Genomic DNA, 22,553 nt, shown 5'->3' with positions numbered 1-22,553 from the left:
CATTACTCTGCAGAAGATTCCTAGACCTGTCTATCCAGCTCTAATTTCTTTTCTGAACTTTAGTCCATATCCATATTCGTGCTAGTTGTTTCATCATTATCTCAAATTTAACACTTTCCTCTCCTCCCTTTCATATTTATCTATTAATTATCAGGGATACTTTCCTTCTAGCAATCTAGATTTGCATCCTGGGTATTATCCTCAATTCCTCATTCTCACTCACTACCCATAGCCAGACTATCATTGCTATTTCCACAACATTACTGGTATTATATTTACTCATTTAGCCATTTCTCTAGTTCACATCCTTATCACCTCTCTCCTAAACTATTGCAATAATCCAAATTGACTTTCCTCACCATGTGTCTCCCTACTCCATTTCATCCTTTATACAGCTGCTAAAGTGATTATCATAAAATGTAGATTTGACCTTGCCTCTTCATTCCATAAATTATGGTGCCACTTCTTGTGACCTCTGGGATCAAATTTAAACTCTTCTTTGGGGCATTTGAGGCGATCTTTCCTGGCTCCTGTCCAGCCATACAAGCATACTGGATATTGCCACATATGACCCTCCATCATTCTTTCACCTCTCAGAATTACTTTCTTTTTTCAAGACTACAGAAATGCCCCCTCTTGCAGGCCTTTCCTGATTCCCCATCTCTACTGCTCCAAAGTTACTGTTTTTTCCACTCTGTTTATATCTGGTATATACAGTATTTCATTTTTTACTTGTCTCCTTGGTTAAAATAAAAGATTATTGAGGGTCGGGACTGTTTTTCCTCTTTTTTTGTATGCCCAGGATTTAGCATAAGACTTAGTCTTATGCTAGGGTTACCACTTATTGGTGGTAGGATTACCAGTCTAGGGATACCACTTATTGAATGTAGAATCTCTATCAAGTTGTTTAATCTCTTTGGATCACAGTCTCTTTATACTTAAAATGTGAATAATAATGCTGGTACTACTTACATCATAGGATTGTTGTAAAGGTCACAACATGTATATGAAAAACACTTTGTAAAATATATGAAAAGCTTAAAATTAAAGCCTTGAAGCATTTGGCACAGCAATTCTACAATTTAAGAAGCAGTTACTTTACCAGGTTCCTGATTCCATTTGTGAAATTCAAATCTGAATAATCACCAAGGATATTGGTAAGAAGTACACTTTAAGTAATCCCATAAATCCTGGTGTCTTCGTTTGGGTCAAAGTAGGGAAATACTGAGAAATCTTTTGCCAAATGTTCAGGTACCACTTCCAGGAACATGGGATGTGTCACTTATTTGCTTCAAGAGAGATGGAAAGACTCTGTGAATCCTGCGAAGCAGACTGAGATCAAACTCTTAACATAACACAGTGTTAAGAGTTTGAAGCACAGGATCTGCCCCGTGTTTCAGGGAGAAGGCCATAGTCACACATAATACTTGAGAGTAGATTGACACTGCTGAAGTTGTCCAGTTTTAACAAGATCCTGTTCTTGTTACTAAAAAGCATATTGTTCTATCTATTGGGCAAATAAATAAGGAATAGTAAACAGTATTTGTGCTAGTACAGGATCAGTCTGAACAAACCACAAGCTGGAATCATTGCAGCAAAAACTATAGGAACTCAAAAGAATAAAAACAGTAACACTGCTCCCTGGCATATGCCAAATGCTTCAGTTTTTTATCAGCTTCAACTTAAATATATCAAAATTGATTAAATTACTTCAATTTAAAATAAAAATGTACTGAAAGTCGTGAGTTATCAGACTCTAGTTGCCTAAAACACAGATGTCTCACTTCCTATACCTTGTTACAGCTGCCTCTGTAGCAGCTAGAAGCTGATTAGATTTTCATCCAATTAAAAGAATGTTTCTAGATTAAAACTTTGGTGTCTGTTTTTACTCATCTTATCAACATATTAACATCTGGATGCTTTATAAGTCTTTTGAAATTTTAAATTAAAATTAAATTTAAATGGTTTGGGCAGATTGCCTGTCAGTTGAAAGGAACCCTTATAGGCACCCAGTCACTAACCAGGAATTTTCCCAGCTCTCTTAAGTGCCAATTAGAACTAGGCCAGACCAGTCTTTTTCTCTGTTTCTTGGTTAATTGGTAACAGCACAACTCCTTTGCTGTTGTAAATTTTCTGAGTGGTTTGTAAAAGCAGGTTTTATGTGTGTATGGTTATATCAATCTATAAAACAGTAATCTTGGTGTGCTCTAATTTTTTTTTCCTCCTGAAGTCTCTATGTTCTTATTATATAAGCTATATGTTGATTTTCTATTTTTTTTAAATTACAAAAATAACTTCTCCATAATGTCATCAGAACAATCTACAGACATATGTTCTGAAACAATCATGTAATTTAAAGCAAAAACTACAAAATTTTATTATCAATAAAATTCCTATCTAAAATTTAACTTTTTTAAAATCTGAGTTAAGAACAACTGAGGATGGCACTATGTAGAGGTGGTTTAGGCCAGATAAATTCAGCTTCTGAAAATTGCTCAATCTCAGAGCTGCTTTACTTCTTAAAGTAGAAGTGAATTTTCTGGCCTTCCCCACTTGTACGTTAGGAAAAATAATTTCAAAATAAGTAAAAAGTGCTATTACTTCTTAAAATATAAGTCATAGATATTGAGTATATACAGGTTTTAAAGACACTCCAGAAAATATACATAAACTCAATGTGAATTTTTTAGAGGAGAAGAGAGTGCTTAATTTTGGGCCTAGTACAGTGCTAACATAGAGTTTGAAATGAATTTAACTTTGATTCATTATCTTTTAATGCAGTTTTTAAAACAGTCACAAAAAGCTTTCTCAAGAATGTAAAACTTATGTACTTTTGCTAAAATTAGGAAATTGTATCCCAAGAAAAATTTCAGAACAAATACTTTGAGTTTTTTGGTAAAAATCTTTGGTTTTAACATGCAAATTAGGATGTGGAAATTGTTCTATATTTTGGGAATTGTATGAGATATCCTTAAAGTTTAACCTTAGTTTTATTTAATGTAAATTTTAAAAAATAAATTCTCAGATGTCATTTTCTGTCAGCATTATGTTCATGTGCAAGTTATTTGCAACAACTACAAGAACCAAAGTGCCTGTGTGGAGTTGCCAACACACCTGAAGTTGAGGTCTCAACAATCTTTTTTCCCTCTGGGTTTAGAAAGGAACACTGTTCAACCAGGAGGACACATATTTTGAGACATCTGTACTAACTTCTAAGAAACATTTAAAACGAGAGGAATCCAGTACTGTCTACAAGCACTGAGATATTCCATGCTATCAAAAGCTTTTGTGTTTTGATGTGAAGTGGATTTTTTGTATATTATTTCAATTGGAAAAATAAAGTAGTTAGGTGATTGATAAAAAGTACACTAGACCTTTGTTTTGTCATTCACTTATTTCAGTCATATCCAACTCTACATGACCCCATTTGAGGTTTTCCTGGTAAGATATTGGAGCATCTTATGGTTTACCATTTCCTTCTCTAGCTCATTTTACAGATGTAGAAACTGAGGCAGAGTTAAGTAACTTGCCCAGGGTCACACAGCTAGGAAGTGTCTGCGGCCAAATTTGAACTCAAGAAAATGAATCTTAACTTCAGGCCCAGTATTCTATCTTCACTACCCCAATAGCCACTAGACCAGTGGCTCTTAAAATTGAATGTTATTATTTGTCATAAGGATTCACAGCACACTGAACGTTTACTTATGTTGGCAACAAAGAAGGATTTCTGGATAATTGGCCTCTTCGTCTTGTTACCGCAGCCTTTGGATTCCTCTGCTTCTCTTTTCCTTCCCCTACCCCTACACTCTCTTCTTCCCTTGCACTAACTGCAGAAAAGGTGGCTTTTGCTTTTGTGAATAGAGCAGCTATTGTGATCTTCCTGAAACCAAGCCAGGAATGGCAGGCAGCAAATGCTGGGGGCAGGAGCTGGGGAATGTGAAAAATCTCACCTCATGTAGCTTATGGTTCCATGGCACACTCTGAGAACCCCTGCACAAGAGGGATCCAAAAAGGAACAGGCCTGGTTTCATAAGTAACACCTCTGTGGGCCATTCTTTTTTAATGTCATTTACTTCTTTGTTGCAGCCGTAACATCACCACAAAACACAGTGTCTCTAAATAATCTCTATTGTCTTTTTTTAAAATTTTGAGCTCTAGCTTTATTGGTTTTCTCTTACATATATATATATATATATATATATATATATATATATAAAACCACTGACCCATTTATGTTTGCTTAATTTCTGCAGTATATTCCATGTTACAATTAAGCAGATGTTATCCATTTTTAAAGATTTATATATAGCATGTTTGGATAATTATAATATACCCAGATGAAAGTGGATCACTGCTGTCCAATAACATTCTTTTTATTTTTGTTACAGCAACTTTGAAAAATGCTTTAGTAACATTTTAGATTGCTTTTCTGAATAGCTTTTGAGGAATCCATTAGAGTTGTTCTTTTTTTAATAATAGCTTTTTATTTTCAAAATATATGCAATAATAGTTTTCAATATTCACTCTTGCAAAACCTTGTGTTCTAAATTTTTCTCCCTTCCCTTCACTCCCTCTCCTAGACATCAAGTAATCCAATATATGTTAAACATGTGAAGTTCTAGTATACATATTTCCACATTTATTTTGCTGCATAAGAAAAATCAGATTAAAAAGGGAAAAAATGAGAAAGGGGGGGGAAAGCAAGCAAACAACAACAAAAATGGTGAAAACAATAAATTGTGGTCCACACTCAGTCCCCACCAGCCCTCTCTTTGGATGCAGATGGCTTTCTCCATTACAAGCCTTTTGGAATTGGCCTGAATTCACCTCATTGCTGAAAAGAGCCACATATGTCAGAGTTGATCATGACATGATCTTGTTGCTGTGTACAGTATTCTCTTGGTTCTACTCACGTCACTTAGCATCAGTACATGTAAGTCTCTCCAAGTATTTTCTGAAATCAGCCTCCTGAGCATTTCTTATAGAACAATAATATTCCATAACATTCATATGCCATAATTTATTCAGCCATTCCCCAATGGATGGGCATCCACTTAGTTTCTAGGTTTTTCTTTTCCAATACAAAAATGGCTACTATAAACATTTTTGCACATGTGGGTCCCTTTCCCTTTTTTATGATATCTTTGGGATACAGATCCAGTAAAGTAACTGGATAAAAGAGTATGCATAGTTTGATAGCCCATTGGGCATTGTTCCAAATTGCTTTCCAGAATGATTGGATCAGTTCATAAGTCCACCAACAATGTATTAATGTCCCAGTTTCCCACATCCCCTTCAACATTTATCATTATCTTTTCCTATGGAGTTGTTCTTCTGGGAGAAGCAAAATTAGTCTCTCTTGTTTCAGATAAAATATTTCTGTCATAATAATAATAATAAGTTTTTCTTAAAATTAATATTAACTTTTGGCTTGGGGTAATTTAAAATAAAAATTTTAAAAGATTACTTTCTAGACAGAAGTATAAAATTCTGTGCCAAAACCATGTAAAATCACTTTGTTCTGCAAGATCCCTCCATCAATCCCTCCATCTTAAGAAAGCTTACACTCAGCTTCTTAACTAGGAACCTTTTACTTCCTAGAACATCATTATTTCTGGTTTTCTGGTCTTTTTCAGAAAACCTAGATAAAACCTAAGTCTGTAGCTCATATTCTAGAAGCCGCTGGACAAAATCCACTGAAGGAAGGTTCCTAAAATGCTTCTCTTTGTCTTGGTCTTTTAACTCGAATTCCTCTTGCAGAAATCATGATGTTATTTCACCATCAATTGCCTATTTCTGAAAAGAACCAAGCTCTCAGGAATACAACTTTCCTCATTAACACCAAGATGTAATTATTATAAGTACTTGTCTTGTGTGAAAGAGTGAAAAAATATTCAGTAGTTCATTGTACATGTCACACATCAAGACACTTGCATTTGCTTTCCTTATGGACCAGTATTTGTGAGTGATTATTTTGTAAGAGAAAAGGCATGTTTATGGCTTTGCAAAAGATGTATAATTGAATTCAATATTTCATTTGTATCTTTATATATTTGTATGTGACTTCCCTTTTCATCTCTCTCTTACCATTCTTACCCAAACCCAGCTGTACTGTATTTATTTCCAATGACTTTCCTGATAAGGACTGACAGTTCTGAGCACATAAACAAGGAACATGTGGGACCACTCAGGATAGCAGATGATCAGCCTACGGATGCCGTTTGACTCTTCTTTCTGCTCTTTTATCAATACTTAAATCTGGCTGCTTTTTTTTTCCCCCTTTAGTTCCTAGTTACTGTCCTAAAGTCTCATTCTGCTTTATCTATAGAATGGGAATAAAGTAATAACTGAATTTTCTCAAATCATTGATGATTTCCTTTTATACAATAGACATTTACTATTAAAGCTCATAACCATAAAACTCTTCCTTGTAACAAAGAAAATAGTTAAATAAAATCAGCCAACTGCCCAACACAGTTTGACAGCATCTACATTTCATTCTCATAAACTTCACTCCAAGAGGGAAATTACTTTTATCCTTTATTCTCCAGAACAGAGATGAATCATTGCAGTTGATTTGAATTTAGCTGCTTTTTAGTTTTATTTTAGTTAATATTCTTGTAATCATTATTTATTTTGTTCGCCTGATTCTGCAAGGTTAACTCTGTATCAGTTCATTCTAGTTATCCTGCGTTTCTCTGAATTGCTTAGTTGTGTTTCTTATATTGTTTGACCTGTTTGTTCAAACCATCCACCATTTTATTTCTAATTTTTGTTCCACAAAAAGTACTGCTATAAATTTGTGTATATGTAGTGTGTATGTATAAACATACATATGTACATGTGTGCATGTGTGTATACATATGCACATATAAACATACACCCATTCTTTCTATCTTTGACCCCTTGAGGTACTGAAATTGGGGATTCAAAAGGTATGAACATATTGGTGATTTTTGTTGGATAAACTCAATTGTTTTCCAAAATAATTGAACTAATTTACACTTCACAGAGTCACTATGAGATAATAAATATGAAAATTTTATATAGCTTAAAATATAATATATATGCTAGAATTATTGATATTTTATCTTCTCTTTTCCACTTTCAGAGAGAACATGCTTTCTTAGTGCAGGGAAGCTTATATTTCTTAATATAACAAACCCATACCTGTTCTGTTGGGAACTAAATTTCCTAAGAGCCAGTTAGCACTTAGCCCTTTAATAGACTAGAATCATGTTTGTAGTACTACAAATGATGAGTGTGTCACATAGAGTTCCATTCCTCATTTCTATTTGAAAATGGAAATTTCTTAAGTCATATTAAGTCTATGTTACTGAAATTTAGACAAAAGGATAGCAAAAACATGTAATTAGAACAGATGAAGAAAAGAAAAAAAATTACACGTATTTTTCATCCCTATTCCTTAAATGAGTGAAACCCATCCTCCTCTTTTCTAGCATAGTCCAAAAAAAGCATAATCCTATCCATAATTTAGAGAATAGAGAACAGCCCCAAATAGCCATGGCTTTTTACCATCATCCTCTGCCTCCAACTGCAATTTTTTCTTACCTTGACAATTTCTTTTTTTCTAATGACTTATTTTCTCATGATTTCATCTGACAGCCATATCATTCTGCTCATTCACGATTTATACACAAAATTAAACTTTTTATTTTATAGACTTGAAAAATATATTATTTATAACAAGCAAATTGATAGCTAGATATTAACATTTAAAATTTAAAAATTTAATGCTTAAAATTTAGCTTATTATTTCTAGTATTAAGAATCTTTATCCATGTAGTGCCTGAGCATAGAAATAAGTAAGAAAAATCATTGTTCAAGCTATGTGTTTTTAGAAGATTTAGCAAATAGTACTATATATTTTAAAATTTTACTTTAAAGTCATACATGCCAAATAGATAAGGCACTGTGATTCTCTGAATGCTGTTAAAATTTAGATATACAATATTTGTCCAATTTTAAATTGGGAAAGTGGATTAGACATAATATATTTAGATACACTTACCTTTTTTTTCTTCCTAATGTATGAAGCTTTAAACTCTATGTACTGTGTTTTATCTTTCTTCAGGTTAAAAAGGCCTTTTTTGCCTTGGTAGCGAATGGTGTTCGAGCAGCGCCACTATGGGAGAGTAAGAAACAGAGTTTTGTAGGTAAGGAATTTAGGATGAAAAAAAAAAAAACCACTAAAAACTAGGAGAAAAAGAATGCCAGGAAATGTTTTATTCTTATTATTTATTTAAGTGATGCCAATTGAGGAGTCCTGGGGATCTTCCAAGTTCATAAAAAAATTTTGGTGAATTTAATTTATGATTTGATTTCATTTTCTGAATAATATTATTATCAGGGAATTGACTTCTCTCAACCAAGAAAAAGTTTCCAGTTATTTAATGACTTTTTGCTGTTTTAATGGATATATAGTAGACCTTGTGCTTGTGCATGTGGATCCAGGAGCCAGAAAACTAGTATGGAAGGTTCCCACTTGTGTACTTAATGTCTGCCTAAGATGTAATGTGAATTTTAGTTTATTTTTAATATAGATAGTTGGTGGTAGATTAGTTATGATCATAAATGGGTTTTGTTTCTATCTCATAAGAGTATTTTTGGAGTTTTTCCCCCACCACATAATCCTATACCAGCTTCCCAAAAAAAACCCAAAAAACAAATCCCTCATAACAGATAAACAGTCGAGCAAAACAGATTCCCATATTGCCCATGTCCCAAAGTATGTGTCTTCTACATATTAGTAGGTGACTTGTTAGGAAGTGAGTAGAATTCTTCATCATCAGTCCTCTGGAATCATGGGTGATCATAGTATTGTTCAGAATTGATAAGTTTTTCAAATTGTTTGCTTTTACACTGTTGGTGTTATAGTATAAATTGTTCTACTTCTGCTCACTTCACTCAGCATAAGTTTTTATATTTTCCCTGGCTTCTCTGAAATCATCTCTTTCTTATTTCTGATAGCAAAAAACCCCCCAATTGATAGGCAATCCCTTAGTTTTCAGCACTTTGCAATTACAAAAAAGAGCTGTTATAAAATATTCTTGTACATGTTCTTCGTTTGATCTCTTGAGCTATATAGGCCCTAATAGCAATAGTATTGCTGGGTTAAAGAGTACATATAATTTAGTAACTTTGGGAGGATAATTCCCCACGTAGCAAAACCAATTCATAACTGCATCAATGGTGCCTGTTTTCCCATTTGTCAGTTTCCATTTTGTCAATACTACAAATTTGATGAGTTCCTTTAATTTATATATCCTTAATTACTAGTGATTTGGAGCAATTTCATAGGGTTGTAGATAGATTCAATTTCTTCTTTAAAGACCACCTGTGCATATCATTTTTTACCATTTATCAGTTGACAAATAGATTTTATTCTTATAAATTTGAATCAGTTCACTTGGGAGCATTTTTAGAAAACTCCTAAAAATTTTAGGAAATAGTAATTTTGCATCCAGTTTCTTGTCTAGTAAATCTATAAATAAAAAAATTTTCCCTTTGAAGTAGCTGTTTTAATGTGCTTCTCAAAAAATCTATTGAAATATCATATTTTTAAAACTGATCAAATTTTTTATTAGAAAATGATTTTTTTAATTGTTTTTATCTACAGAGTATACTTTACCATTCATGAAGATATCAGGAACAGTTTTTCCTTCATTTATTTGCAGAATGTTAATTTTACTATTCTAAATTATATAACAGTAATTTGGATTTTAATTGAATTGATGTTCATTTGGGTGTAAGCCTAATTAACAAATGAATGAAATACAAAATAATATATTCTATGTTGTTAATAACATCTAAAACTAATTTTAAGAGAACTTTTTTATACATTTCCCAAGTTCCCATTTACCATTTAAGAATTTTTTCTTGTAAATGTTCATTATTTTATTTTAACATGTGATTCTTTGTTACAGGAATGCTAACAATTACAGATTTCATAAATATACTACATAGATATTATAAATCTCCAATGGTAAGTGATAGCATCTGTTTGTCAGTAATTGAATAAGTATAAATAAAATATTTTCTAAAAAATAAGACCGAGTTTTTAGTCTTAATAAATTCCACTTAGTACAAATGAACTGCTAATTAGGACTAGAAGTTATCTTTTGAAAGCTTGAAGGAAGTAGTTTTAGGGAAAATGAAAGAAAGTTCACATAGCAGGCATTAAACATATGGAATTAATCATCCTAAGAGATTATGTAGGTTGAAAATATAAAAAACTTACCAATCATAGCAGGTATTAAAGGAAAGTTAGTAATGATAAGGATATACTTCAAACCTTTGAGAACAATATCATGAAGAACAGGTATCAGAATCCTACGAAAATATATTCCTGGAAGCTTCTTCAAAGAGAGAATAAAAGGACTGACCAGAGCATGGGCCTGACTTAGTAAAGGACTTGCCTGATTATTTATAAGATAAAAATTGAGATAAATGACTCTAGGATTTATCTTATTTCTTCAAAGAATTACAGAATCAAAGCAAGAGGAAGTCCCCATCTGTTACAGTCCTCCAATATTATAGATGAGGAAACTAAAACCAAGATAGCTCAGCATACAAACTTGTGGAATTAGAGCTGGAAAGGAGCTCACAGGTCATTTAGGTCCATTTAAATGGAGAAACTGAGGCCCAGAGAGGTGAAGTGCCTTGGCCATAATCCCATAGGGGATAAATGGAAAAACTAGATTTTGAACCCACATCCTTTCCCTCCACGTCCAGCATTCTTTCCACTAGACTCCTGCCTCCCACAGTCATATAGGTGGCAAAGGAAGAAATAATTAGGTAGATGTTAAGCTAAAAAAGGCATTTTTTGGTTTTTTGGATCCACAAAGCAAAAGTTGAAAAAATGGTGTTTTCAGGTCAGTTATAAAAAAAGAAAATAAAATATTTAACGTTCAGTTCAAACTGTAAGTAAGGATAAGGTTTTAACCATAATAACCACTGGTTTTCTTGAAAGAGGAGTTTACACATTCAGTGCATCCACTGCCTTCTTAATCCTTTATAAATTTGGTTTGTGTGGGGCAATGAAATTGCACTAGATTGAAATCCAAAAGAACTGAGTTCAAATCTTAGGATACCTTCTAGGTACATGATCTTGAATAATCATAATCATAATGGTATGCTCTAGTAACCTTTGAGATAACAGTTTTAGTAGTAAGGTAATGATAATAATGATGATAATAATATTTTTTCTTTTGGTCTTGTATTCATGTTTCATCAGCATAGTGAACTCTTAATGTAGATGATTCTCTACAACTGTTGACAAGTGTTCTTAAAATTCTGATCTCAGAAACTTATGTAGGAGCATTGATGTTAAATGACTAACCTGTAGTCATGCAGTCAGAATGTGTCAGAGACAGAATAGGAATCCTCTTGTTCCCCTGCCTGGGTCTTCCATACACTCTGCCATGATGCCTCTATATATATATATATATATATATATATATATATATATATATATCTGAGTGTGAATAATGAATCCCCTAAAGTAATAGAATTATTAGAATTCTTACTCCAGATTCCCATTAGACTAAAATCAATGACTACATATTAACACCAGCACCCGTTGCTTTAATATTTACAAGGCATTTAATTATTGCAACAGTTCCTTTTTATTCCTGTTTTCCAGATGAGTAAAAATGAGCCTTGCCAAGGTTCATACAGCTTGTAAATGTCTGAAGCCAAAATCAAGCTTAGGGTCTCCCTGACTCCAAGGCCACATACTGGCCTAAGTCTTTTAGTCTTTCTGAACTTCTGGGTTTCTTATTATGTAAAAATAAAGATGATGATGATAATCCTTTACAAGAACTGTTGCCAAAAGAGATGGCGTATGTAAAAATTTAAGAGACATGTCATGCTAGATAACTGGCTTTTCAAGATTTCCATTATTGTATTTCCTGTTTTACCCCTTCTTTCTCTATTATAAATGCTCCATACTCTTTGGTCAGGCTGATATATTCTCTATCCAATAAACATCCCTTCCTTGTCTTTGTGCCTTCATCTATATTGCTCCTCCTTTCCCCTTCCACATGGTCTGGTTAAGTATAGATCAACACTTCCTTATAGTCCTCATTGATTACCATAACCCACATTTATCTATTCTTCTTTGAGCTTCTAAAGTACTTAGAGTTTATGCCATATATATTAAAGTATAACCATATTGTTTCCAGTATTCAAGAATAAAAACTTAAATGAATCTGTGATCTCAATTCATGAGTTCACTCCCAAGAGTAGACTCATAAGCCATCCATGCCTGCCCATCCTGTGTGACTCTTGTCTCTGTCCTCCCATGAGTTCACAGGATACCTAGGGCTCTCCCCGAGTGCTTCTAGCAGCACAGGTTGATTATTTCATGTGTATATAGTTATCTCCATTACTCAGTTTCCACTTTCTTAATAATAGATACTAGTTATTTCTGTAACCTGCTTAGCAACAAGAATTGAGACTCAGTACATAGCACATATTGATAAGAACCCATGTAGTAAATAGTGTGTGTCACTAAAATCTCTTTCAGACTATGACTTTGCTAGGTGCCTTTTCTTCATTTTCAAAAATGTTATTTTCCATGCCCTTAGAAAAAGGAACAGTCAAGACTATAATTCAACAGTTCATTTAATATGTTAAAATATTTTTTGTTTAAAGTTTATATAACAAAGTATTGATTTAGTATGTATGCTTTGAGTTTATAGGCCATCTTCTTAAACAACTCAAAACACTTTATATATTTCTCAGTTCATCTCACAGCATTCCAGAATTTTTTTCTTGATTAGTTCCATCTGCTAAATTGTTGGTTTCTGATGAGACTATTGCATCTATCGGAATATCCTTTTTTTTCTTGTCCAGTATTTCCCATCAATAAATACACATTTACAAAAGACTGTTTTTTTTCCTTTGCTTCAGGTACAGATTTATGAATTAGAAGAACATAAAATTGAAACGTGGAGGGGTAAGCATCATTTTTAATTGCTAAGAATCTTCTATTGTATAAAAATTTTTGACTTAAGACTTTGTATTTAAATAGACTTTTCCCTTCTCAGTTCCTTTTCTCTCTATTCAATAATAAAACATGTGAATGAAAACGTTTTTTCCCTTCAGAATGGAAGTTTGGTTGGTGTATAACAGAAGGCAGCAAAATCTGCCAAGCAACAAATTCAGATTCAGTAATGGTTTCCTTTGTTATATAATGTAGAGCAAGTTATTTAAATTACCTTGGCCTCTACCATCCTGCATAAAATGGGTCCAGCTCACTCAGCAATTTTCACAGAGGCTTTAGAAATTGTTGGGCTTAATTTAGAAGGGTCCCTTTGGATTCTCACATGTAAAATGAGAACAGATCACTTATTTCACAGGGTTGTTTCAGGGGCCAACTAAGATAGTTAATGGGTATAAGAATATTGCAAAATGCCATATAAACATCATCATTATTGTCATCATCATTGTCATTATAACTATTAATCAGTACCTACTTTTAATATACAGCCTTCGATTCCAACAAATTCTTATACTAAATCTACATTCTCAGAATAAAGTTATAATAGCTCATATTTGCATAACAACAATTTATAAAAGCATTTTCCTTACAACAGCTGTTGATTATAGAGTACAGATATTATCCCCATTTTTCAAATGAGAAGACCAGAGGTCTAAGATGCTTTCCACAATACCTTATTAGCTGCTGTTGTCATTAAATATTTATCTTTGTTCTAAAGGTATAGAAAAAATAGTTGCTTTTGAAGAAACACATAGATATTTTTATTTAAAAGTTATTATCTTGTAGGGGCAGCTAGGTGGCACAGTGGATTGAATGTCAGGTCTGGAGCCATTTTCTTGAGTTCAAATCTGGCTTCAAACACTGTGTGACCCTGGGCAAGTCACTTGTTTGCCTCAGTTTCCTCATCTAAAAAATGAGCTGGAGAAGAAATGGCAAACCACACCAGTATCTCTGCCCAAAAAAATCTCAGAGTTTGAAGAGTCAGACATAACTGAACAAGTGAACAATGATTATCTTTTAATTTAATCTAAGTTTTCTAAAGAGCTAAATAAATGAATCCTGAACTAGGTTATTAGAGTCATGTTTCCACTTTCAAAGTGAGCATTTATATCTCAATATTGGCAAAACCACTTATTTATCGTTTTATTGATTGTCCAGGTTTAAGAAAGTGGTAGATAAAATGTTAATATAAATCAAAATTTTAAAAATGTATTCATATGTACTTTTTCTGGAGAGCTGATTGTGAAGCATTTACCAAAACACCCCGCTTTGGACCCCAGTTCCTTGGATAAAGTTGAATAAGGGAAGCAAGACATAAATGCACAATAAACTCAGATGTTACAAATGAACAAAAGCCACATAGGAGATAATGTGATTCAGGTTGTATAAATATATGGTTCAATCAGAATGGGTGAGGTAGAACCAGTCATCAGGTTCAGGGAGATGAATCATGAAGTAGTTTTCAACATAAGTTAGGATTTATAATAGGGAAGAAGGGAAAGTAGATTCCAGAAAAAGCAAATAGTATGAGAGTCCAGAAGTGGAAATTAATGTGGCATGTTAAGCAGATGATGAGGAAATTGACCTTATGGTAAAAAGATACTTGGTGTTTAGAGAGTTCTGATTAAATTAGATATCTTCTTCATAGTTTGTTGAATCTGAGACTGCAGAGTTTAACCTGGCACTCTGCATATACTGAATATTCTTTGGATCCTATGTTACTGTGGGTAACTGCCAAATGTAATTTCTAATGTACTAATTGTCATTTAAATATACCTTACTTGAAGGTTTCGTTGAGTGGTAAAAGGATTTTTATAAATGATGATTTTCTAAACAATCTGTAGAAAAGTCAAGCTAAAGAAAATCACATCTACAACTATAATAATGTTCTTAGATTTTTTTATGTCATCCATTCTTTTGGCAAATTGGTGAAACCTATGTACCTCTTTGTTATTCTTTTAAATAATGATCTTTTGAAAAAAATTTTCAGTTGAAAGAAATCTTAAATTTCATTTACAAGTTAAAGAAAATAAAGATGTAATTTTTTCCATCCAAATTATGGATTCCTTGAAATCTATTTAGTGACTCCAGGTTAAAAATCCTTCTCTTGGAACCATCTTAACAGTCAAAGTCAAGTCAATAAATATTTATTAAATGTTTACCATGTGCTTGACACTGTGCTAAGTATTGGGGACAAAAAAAAAAAAAACAAACAGAGAAAAAAACATACTCTGCCCTCAAGGAGCTCACATTTTTAATGGGGAGACAATCTGCAAACAGACATGTAACATGGAAGTCACATTAGGGGTTAGAGACTTAAAGGAAGCTGGGGAAGCTTGGGGGGGAGGGAGGAAGATGAAGGTGGAGAGATTTTTCAAGCATGGAGGAGAGCCAGTGAAAAGCAGCAGGATGGGAGGTGTTGTATCTTATTAAATTAGGACTGCAAGCAGGCCAGTAGTGCCATTATTGAATTGAAGGGGATAAAGTATAAGACTGGGAAAGCCGGACTAGAACAGTTTAGCAGCAGTGAATAGAATACTACATATGTAATCACAGAGGCTTGAGCTGATGTCTGGCATCAACTATGACCCTGAGCAAATCACTTATCCCCTGACTGCCTCAGTTTTCTCTTCTGTAAAATGGAAATAGCATAATTGCATCTTCTTCCCAGTATTGTTATGAAGATTAATTAAGATAATGTTTGTGAAACACTTAGCACAGTGCCTTGCACATAGTAGGTGCTTCATTAAGTGCTTGTTTTCCTCCTTTCTTGGAAAGGGCTTTAAAAATCAAACAGAGGTTTTTATGTTCGATTTGGAGGTAATAGATGGCTAATGGAGGAGTTGGAGAAGTGTGACATGGCCAGGCTTGCGATTCAGAAAGATCACTTTAATAGCTGAGCCTAGAGTGGACGAGACTGGGGGGAGACTTGAAGCAAAGAGATAAATCAGAAGAATATTGCAGTAGTTCGAGTTTGAGAGATTGAGGGCATGAACCACAAGGTTAACTGTGCCAGAAGAGAAAAGAGGAGACACATATACAGGAGATATTTGAAAGGTAGAAATGACCAGTCGAGGTAATGGTCTGGATGGCAGGGGCCAGTAAGAGTGAAGAGCTGAAGCTGACACATAGAGGGAGAAGCCTGGGTGACTGTAGGATAGTAGACAGTAGTTTGGAAGACAGCACCATTCGGGGAGAGAAAAGGTAATGAGTTCACTTTAGGATATATGTTCCAGTTGTCTAATAAAGAGTTGGAGTTGTATGACTAAAGGTCAGGACAATCCTTAAAACTGTATATATGGATCTGAAAATCATCTGCAGACAAGATGGTGGTTGAATCTGTGAAAGCTGAGGAGCTCCCCAAGTAAAATATTTTAGAGGGAGAAGAAAAGAGGTCCCAGGACAAAGTTTTAGAGCACACCTCCAATTTAGTAGTTGTGACCTGGAAATAAATCCTCAAGACCCAGCTGATGACTGGTCATTTTGAATAATAATCAATAGAAAACAAAATCTACTATAGAAAAATGATGTAGTTGCCATTTTGATGTTTCTGTGACTAAATTTGATCTATAAATTGACTCTTTTAGTCTATAAATTTTTAATGCACTAATTTTTTTCAAGATTTTACATTATAGAGTTCTAGTGACCTCTGCTGGTCTGACTATTATATTATTTGATGTTCAATCCAGATTTTTAGCCACTGTGGCATTGTTTTTAAAATATTTAATTCCCCCTAAGGACAGCTCACCAAAGCAGAATCTAGAAATTTTTTTTTAATCAGTATATAAAAATAATTAGCACAAAAACTTTTAAAGAGCTGTTTTTCTTTGATTGGAACTAGTCATTCTTTTAATTTTAGCATGAATTTATAGCAGTGTTTAATTTATGTTCTAATAAACTGTGAAGACCATCTTGCTAACTATAGATTTTCTTTTCCTAAATACAGAACTTTATTTACAAGAAACATTTAAGCCTTTAGTGAATATATCCCCAGATGCAAGGTAAGCTTATTTCTCAACTTAAAATATATGTGTGTGTACACACATACACACACACACACACACACACACACACGTATACATTCAATTTTATCAATTTCATTAGTATGGAACAGAATATAGGTTGAAACATTATTTTTCACTCTGTTTTTCTTGAAGTTTTTTGTATCTTCTTTTGCAACATGGATAATATGAAAAATATTTTTGCCTAAATTCACATGTATAATCAATGTTGTATTGCTTATCTTCTCATTGAGCAGGGGAGGAGTGAGAGAAAGAGAATTTGGAATGCAAAAAAATTTATTTAAATGAATGTTAAAAATGTTTAATGTGATTGAGAAATATTTAATAAAGTTATTAAATATATCAAAGAAAAATGTTATTAGCATGATATATTTATTTATAGCCATATATAAACTACCATGAAATTTTAAAGGAATGTCGCCAACCAAATTGAAATGATAAAAGGGAATAAACTGAGAATTGATAAGAAGAAACGCCATAACATAGATAGTTCTTTCTATGTTCTAAGAACATCAATGGCCCAAAGGCTTAATGATGGTCTAGGAATCTTTATTTCAGGAATGAACAAAAGAACAAATTACCCTTCATGTAACATTTTTTGGAATGATTCTGTGTATAAATTCTGGCAAAAAAAAAAAAATACACTCCATGGCTTTAGAAAAGGCAGGGTTGAACAGGAGACCAAGACATACTCTAAATATGTCTGAGTTTTTATAAGAACAGAGTTGAAACCATTAACTCATTAATCCGAAACACCTGAATAGTGTCTAGAAATCTTGTATGTAAATATGCCACATTCATTTTCAGCTACAGTTATGGATTAACTTTAGAAATTCTTTGTACTAGCTTCTTTAGAGGCGCTTAATTTCCATCATGCCTCTTTCTTTGACTGCCTCTGAGATTTATTAACGTACTCTGTGAAAAATCAAGTGCCACTTGGGTTCTGTTCTATAGATATAAACACGTGGATTTGTTGTGATCTCTTTCAGTATAAAATTTTTCCAAAATATATTTAGATTTGATTTGTGTTTTTATTATTATAAGTATTTGGAATATTTCTTTCAAGGATGCTCGCAAAAACTTGTGATTTTTATATCATCAGAATCTGCTAATACCTTTGATGGTTTTTTCACAGCCTCTTCGATGCTGTATACTCATTGATCAAAAATAAAATCCACAGATTGCCAGTTATCGACCCTGTCAGTGGGAACGCACTTTATATACTTACCCACAAAAGAATACTCAAGTTTCTTCAGCTATTTGTAAGTAGCTTTTAATATTTCTGCAAGACATAATTAGTTGCATTTGCTCCAACTAACTGATGTAAATAAGACCATTCACCATTAATAAGGTAAATTTAGTTTTGAAATCTTCATTTCTAAACTCCAATCTCTCTTCACTGTACAAAGCCCACTGCATACGTTCAGATTTCTTGCCAATAAATAATTCAACCCTTCTTTGTGCATATATGGTCATATGTACAGTTCTACATCTAATTTGAAATATTTTCCTCTTATACAAAATATATAAATAGACAGAGGGAAAATGAAAAAATCAGTTTGTTTAAGGGTGTGAAAGTATTAGCATATGAGAAAAGTAAGCTGAATTGTGCAGTGTTTTCTAGTGCTTTGTGGGGTTGTGTTTTTAGAAATATCTGTACAGAAAGACATTATAGCCAAAGTTACTTTTTAAAGTGGAATGGAAACAGAAATGAGCAACATTTTTAAGAAATAGAATGTCATGCTGGTCCAAATTTAGGTCCGTATTTTCTGTGGGCTACATTCAGTGGCCTTCAAAATGAAATGATCTCAGTTCTAGATAAATGCCTAGTATTTAAATTTAAATATAAAGTACGTGTTACAATTATCACTAACTAAATGGTTGTCTGTCACAAGAAAAGCATTGAAAGAAACTGAGAGTTTGATTAGTTATGAGTGATTTTTTTTTAAAACCTTCTGTCATTAAATCTGAAAATATAAATATGTTAAACAGAAATAATAGGAGTCTCAGTGGTGGTTCAGAAGAGCTAATGTAAATCGTAAGATATTAATATGCTTCAAAACTGTTTTTCTAATATTTTTTTCACCTCAGCTCTATTTTAGAAAAAAGCCCATCATGCCAGTGTGAAGGGAAGCAGCCAAAACCCCTCTTACCAGGACCTTTCTGATAATCAGTTACCATCAGGATTGGAGGATTAGTGCTCAAGAGAACTGCCGGAAAGGGCATTTTGTTTTTGTTCATGATAATTGCTCTCTCTTAAATAATGCTTGTCTGTTCACAAAGCTCTTTCCTCACATTCATGTGAGATGAATAATACAAATACGTCCCACTTTTACATATGTGAATACTAAGGGTCAGAGAGCTTAAATGACTTGCCCAAATTCACACTGGTATCAAGTGACAGCTCTGGGATTTGATCTCATCTTCTGACTCCACGGCTGGTACTTTTTTCCCTTTTTCCCATGGAGCCTTTATAATTTGCTTGTGTTTCACACCAAGCTTGTGACCAAAACCTGTTCTGACTTTGCCATAACTTGATTAAGAGCTCATTATGGAAATTCTGCTTTTAATTTTTAAATGGGTGCTAAGAAGAAAAATGAAAGGGATCAGAGAGATTTGTAAAACATTAGGATTAATAAATTAATATGATATATTTTTAAATTATGTAAGAAAAGTGGACGAAGTGAGTATTCTTGAAAGAACATGCTCTTGATAAATGAAGACTTTGATATGTTATGTTCTGAAGGACACATTAGAGCTTAGTAATTGAGTTTTAATCAGATGGCCAAAAGTCATAAGTGCTTTAAGTGCTGTAAAACTGTGAAAGGAACAAATCAAAGTTTAAAAGTCAACTTACATGAAATACTTACACCAACTTATATTTGGGCCAATTTGGTAATTAGATAATAGTGGCTTTAGAATTAAAATTAAGAGTTAGATAAAATGCAAAAAAAAAAAAAGAAAAAATATAAATCTAATGAAACATTTTGAGCGTAATAGTTACCAAATTACAAGATAATTTTCTTTAGATAATATTACCTCTTTAGATAGTTACCAAAAACACCCATAAGATATCATATAGTTAGGGAACAGTTTCTATACTGAGGTGAACTAGATGACCTAATAGGTCTTTCTTTTTTCTCTAAATTTCTAGGATTCTCATGCTTTGAATATTGATGAACTCTTTGACTTGAACATTTTGTTTCTTCTAATTGTTCATCTTTTCCTGATAATTATAAGGTACACCAGGAGGATGGAATCAGCTGTACCCTTTCTAAAAGGTGGATTTTTGAAACAGTAGACCTTATTTTGTTATACTCAAAAATGTCCCTAGGCCTTTCTCTTTTGACTTTTCCCTCCTCCTATTATCCCTTTAAAAATAGCCTTACCTTGAAAGAAAAGTTATTTAAGACCTCTTTTATTCCCTGAGGCAACTAGCTCATCCATATTTTCTAATAGACAAAAGCTGATGGCATTCGGAAGAGAATTCAGTTTCTAGAGGTGGAGTGGTATGAGGATTAATTTAGTTTATTCCTAGAATAGCCACCAACAACTTTTTGAGTAGTAGGTATGTGGGCCCTTAACTAAATAATATTTGATGCTTACAGCAAGATTAAAATAGAATAAATTCCTAGCAGCAAAGGAAAATTGGTGGCCTACAGGTCTTAATTTCCAAAATTAACCTGTTGTTTCCTTCTTCCACCCGCCTTTTTTTAGCTAAGGGGGAGGGGGGAACAATATTAAACATCTGACTTTATTCAATATTTTATAAAAATGTAATAGTACCAAGTACTTAATATTTTAATATAAATCTACTTGAAGAAAGGCTATAATTTTTATGTGTAACTTTTTTCATGTCAATTCAGACTTCCAGTTAGATTGATAGAAAAGACTAACTTCAATTTGCTTATATCTGCTTTTTCACTCAAATCTGGGCATTTGAACAAAAAGACATATTTGGTTTGCTAGAGCATATATATTTATCTTCTTGTCTAGGTGTCTGAGATGCCAAAGCCTGCCTTCATGAAACAGAACCTAGATGAACTTGGAATAGGAACGTACCACAACATTGCCTTTATACATCCAGACACTCCTATCATTAAAGCCTTGAATATATTTGTAGAAAGACGGATATCAGCTTTGCCTGTTGTGGATGAGTCAGGTTTGTACATTTAACGTGATGATGTGAATAGAAAAAACTTTTATTATCTACAAGCAAAAAACAAATGTTTAATTATTGGCAACTTAATTCTAAGTATCCTTAAATACTTAGTATATTAAAGAAAGATTTATTAAATATATGTAGAATGTTAAATCTGTCAAGTATAATTAATATAAGCTCTTTGAGAGCAGAGTCTATTTGATTTTTCTCTTTCAATACTCAGAGTTAGTATAAAGTTTTATACATAAGGAGTTTCAGGGTTCTTTTGGTCAAGACATGTCATTTAATTGGCCTAGGGAACTCCAATAAAGAAATTTTCTCTACAAAGCAGATCAGCAGCTGCTTTTTAATTTGTAGTCTTAAAATGTTGCCCAGGATTTTACAACTCATATGTGTCAGAAAAGAACCTTGAACTCAGGTCTAAATGATTCCAAAGTAGTTCTCTTATCTACTACCCCATGACTCCGCCGCTTTATGAGTATTAAATAAATGTTGAAGTAAATTGAGTTAAACTGAAAATCAGAATTTACATATAGTAAGTAAAATCTAAATTCAAATGAGATGACCAAGAAAATAGTCATACTAGCTCCTTATTTCCATGTTCTCAACTAAGATTTATAATTTGATGATCATTTAAATATATTTAATTTTATATTTTTAGCAATCCCATTTTAACATTTTATTAAGACTATTAAGAAAATGAAGTTCTGATATCTTTCTATGTATGACATTTTTCTAATATATATTTTCACTTCTAGGAAAAGTTGTAGATATTTATTCCAAATTTGATGTAATAGTAAGTATTTTTTACTTTATTACAATTCATATCTAAAATGCATTTTAAAAACCAAATCTAGCCACTAATTTATGCTTTTTGCTCTTTACTTCTAAATGAAAACAGCCAACTTTATTAAATAAAATCATATTAAAGTCTGTTTATTTAAAACCCCTATGCTTATGTTTGATAATCCATTTCTCCATGCATTCTTTCTTTATATTCTTTATGAGAAAGAGAGGCTTGTATATATGTACTCCATAAGATGCATACCATTTTTAGTTACGTTGTTGATTCTGGTTAACCAACTGAAGGTAGTTGAACAGAATCAGAGTGGCTTAGTAACTGTGGAGCTTTTCTGCTTAATTCTGAGACAAGCCTTTATTGGTATGGATTTGAATCAGAGAGCCTTAAAGAATACAGGGAACCCCCTCCAGGTGCTCTATTCTCCATTGATCTAAGAAACCCTGGATGATTATAGGCAAATTTGATCCCATTTCATTCTTCTCCCACCACTTGAGGTTTAGTCCACTTCTTTACTTGGAATTCTGGGAATTCCTTTGCATT

The 22,553-nt window shown here is 32.9% G+C and overlaps 1 protein-coding gene across 5 annotated transcripts in view; it reads left to right on the top strand.

Annotated features, from left to right (window-relative positions):
- Positions 1 to 22,553, top strand: part of PRKAG2 (protein kinase AMP-activated non-catalytic subunit gamma 2) — a 420,981-nt gene that overhangs the window by 389,396 nt on the left and 9,032 nt on the right. For all 5 annotated transcript variants that reach the window (XM_031939458.1, XM_031939457.1, XM_031939459.1 and 2 more), the window contains 7 exons: positions 8,096 to 8,177; positions 9,948 to 10,006; positions 12,937 to 12,982; positions 16,974 to 17,028; positions 18,185 to 18,311; positions 21,046 to 21,211; positions 21,970 to 22,007. In XM_031939458.1, the coding sequence (XP_031795318.1) occupies positions 8,096 to 8,177; positions 9,948 to 10,006; positions 12,937 to 12,982; positions 16,974 to 17,028; positions 18,185 to 18,311; positions 21,046 to 21,211; positions 21,970 to 22,007 (573 nt within the window). The remainder of the gene's footprint in view (positions 1 to 8,095; positions 8,178 to 9,947; positions 10,007 to 12,936; positions 12,983 to 16,973; positions 17,029 to 18,184; positions 18,312 to 21,045; positions 21,212 to 21,969; positions 22,008 to 22,553) is intronic.

Source organism: Sarcophilus harrisii, chromosome 5 (genome assembly GCF_902635505.1).
Source record: "Sarcophilus harrisii chromosome 5, mSarHar1.11, whole genome shotgun sequence".
NCBI classification, from domain to species: domain Eukaryota; kingdom Metazoa; phylum Chordata; class Mammalia; order Dasyuromorphia; family Dasyuridae; genus Sarcophilus; species Sarcophilus harrisii.
The sequence above is the reverse complement of the archived record's forward strand: the minus strand, read 5'-3'. Positions and strand labels throughout refer to the sequence as shown.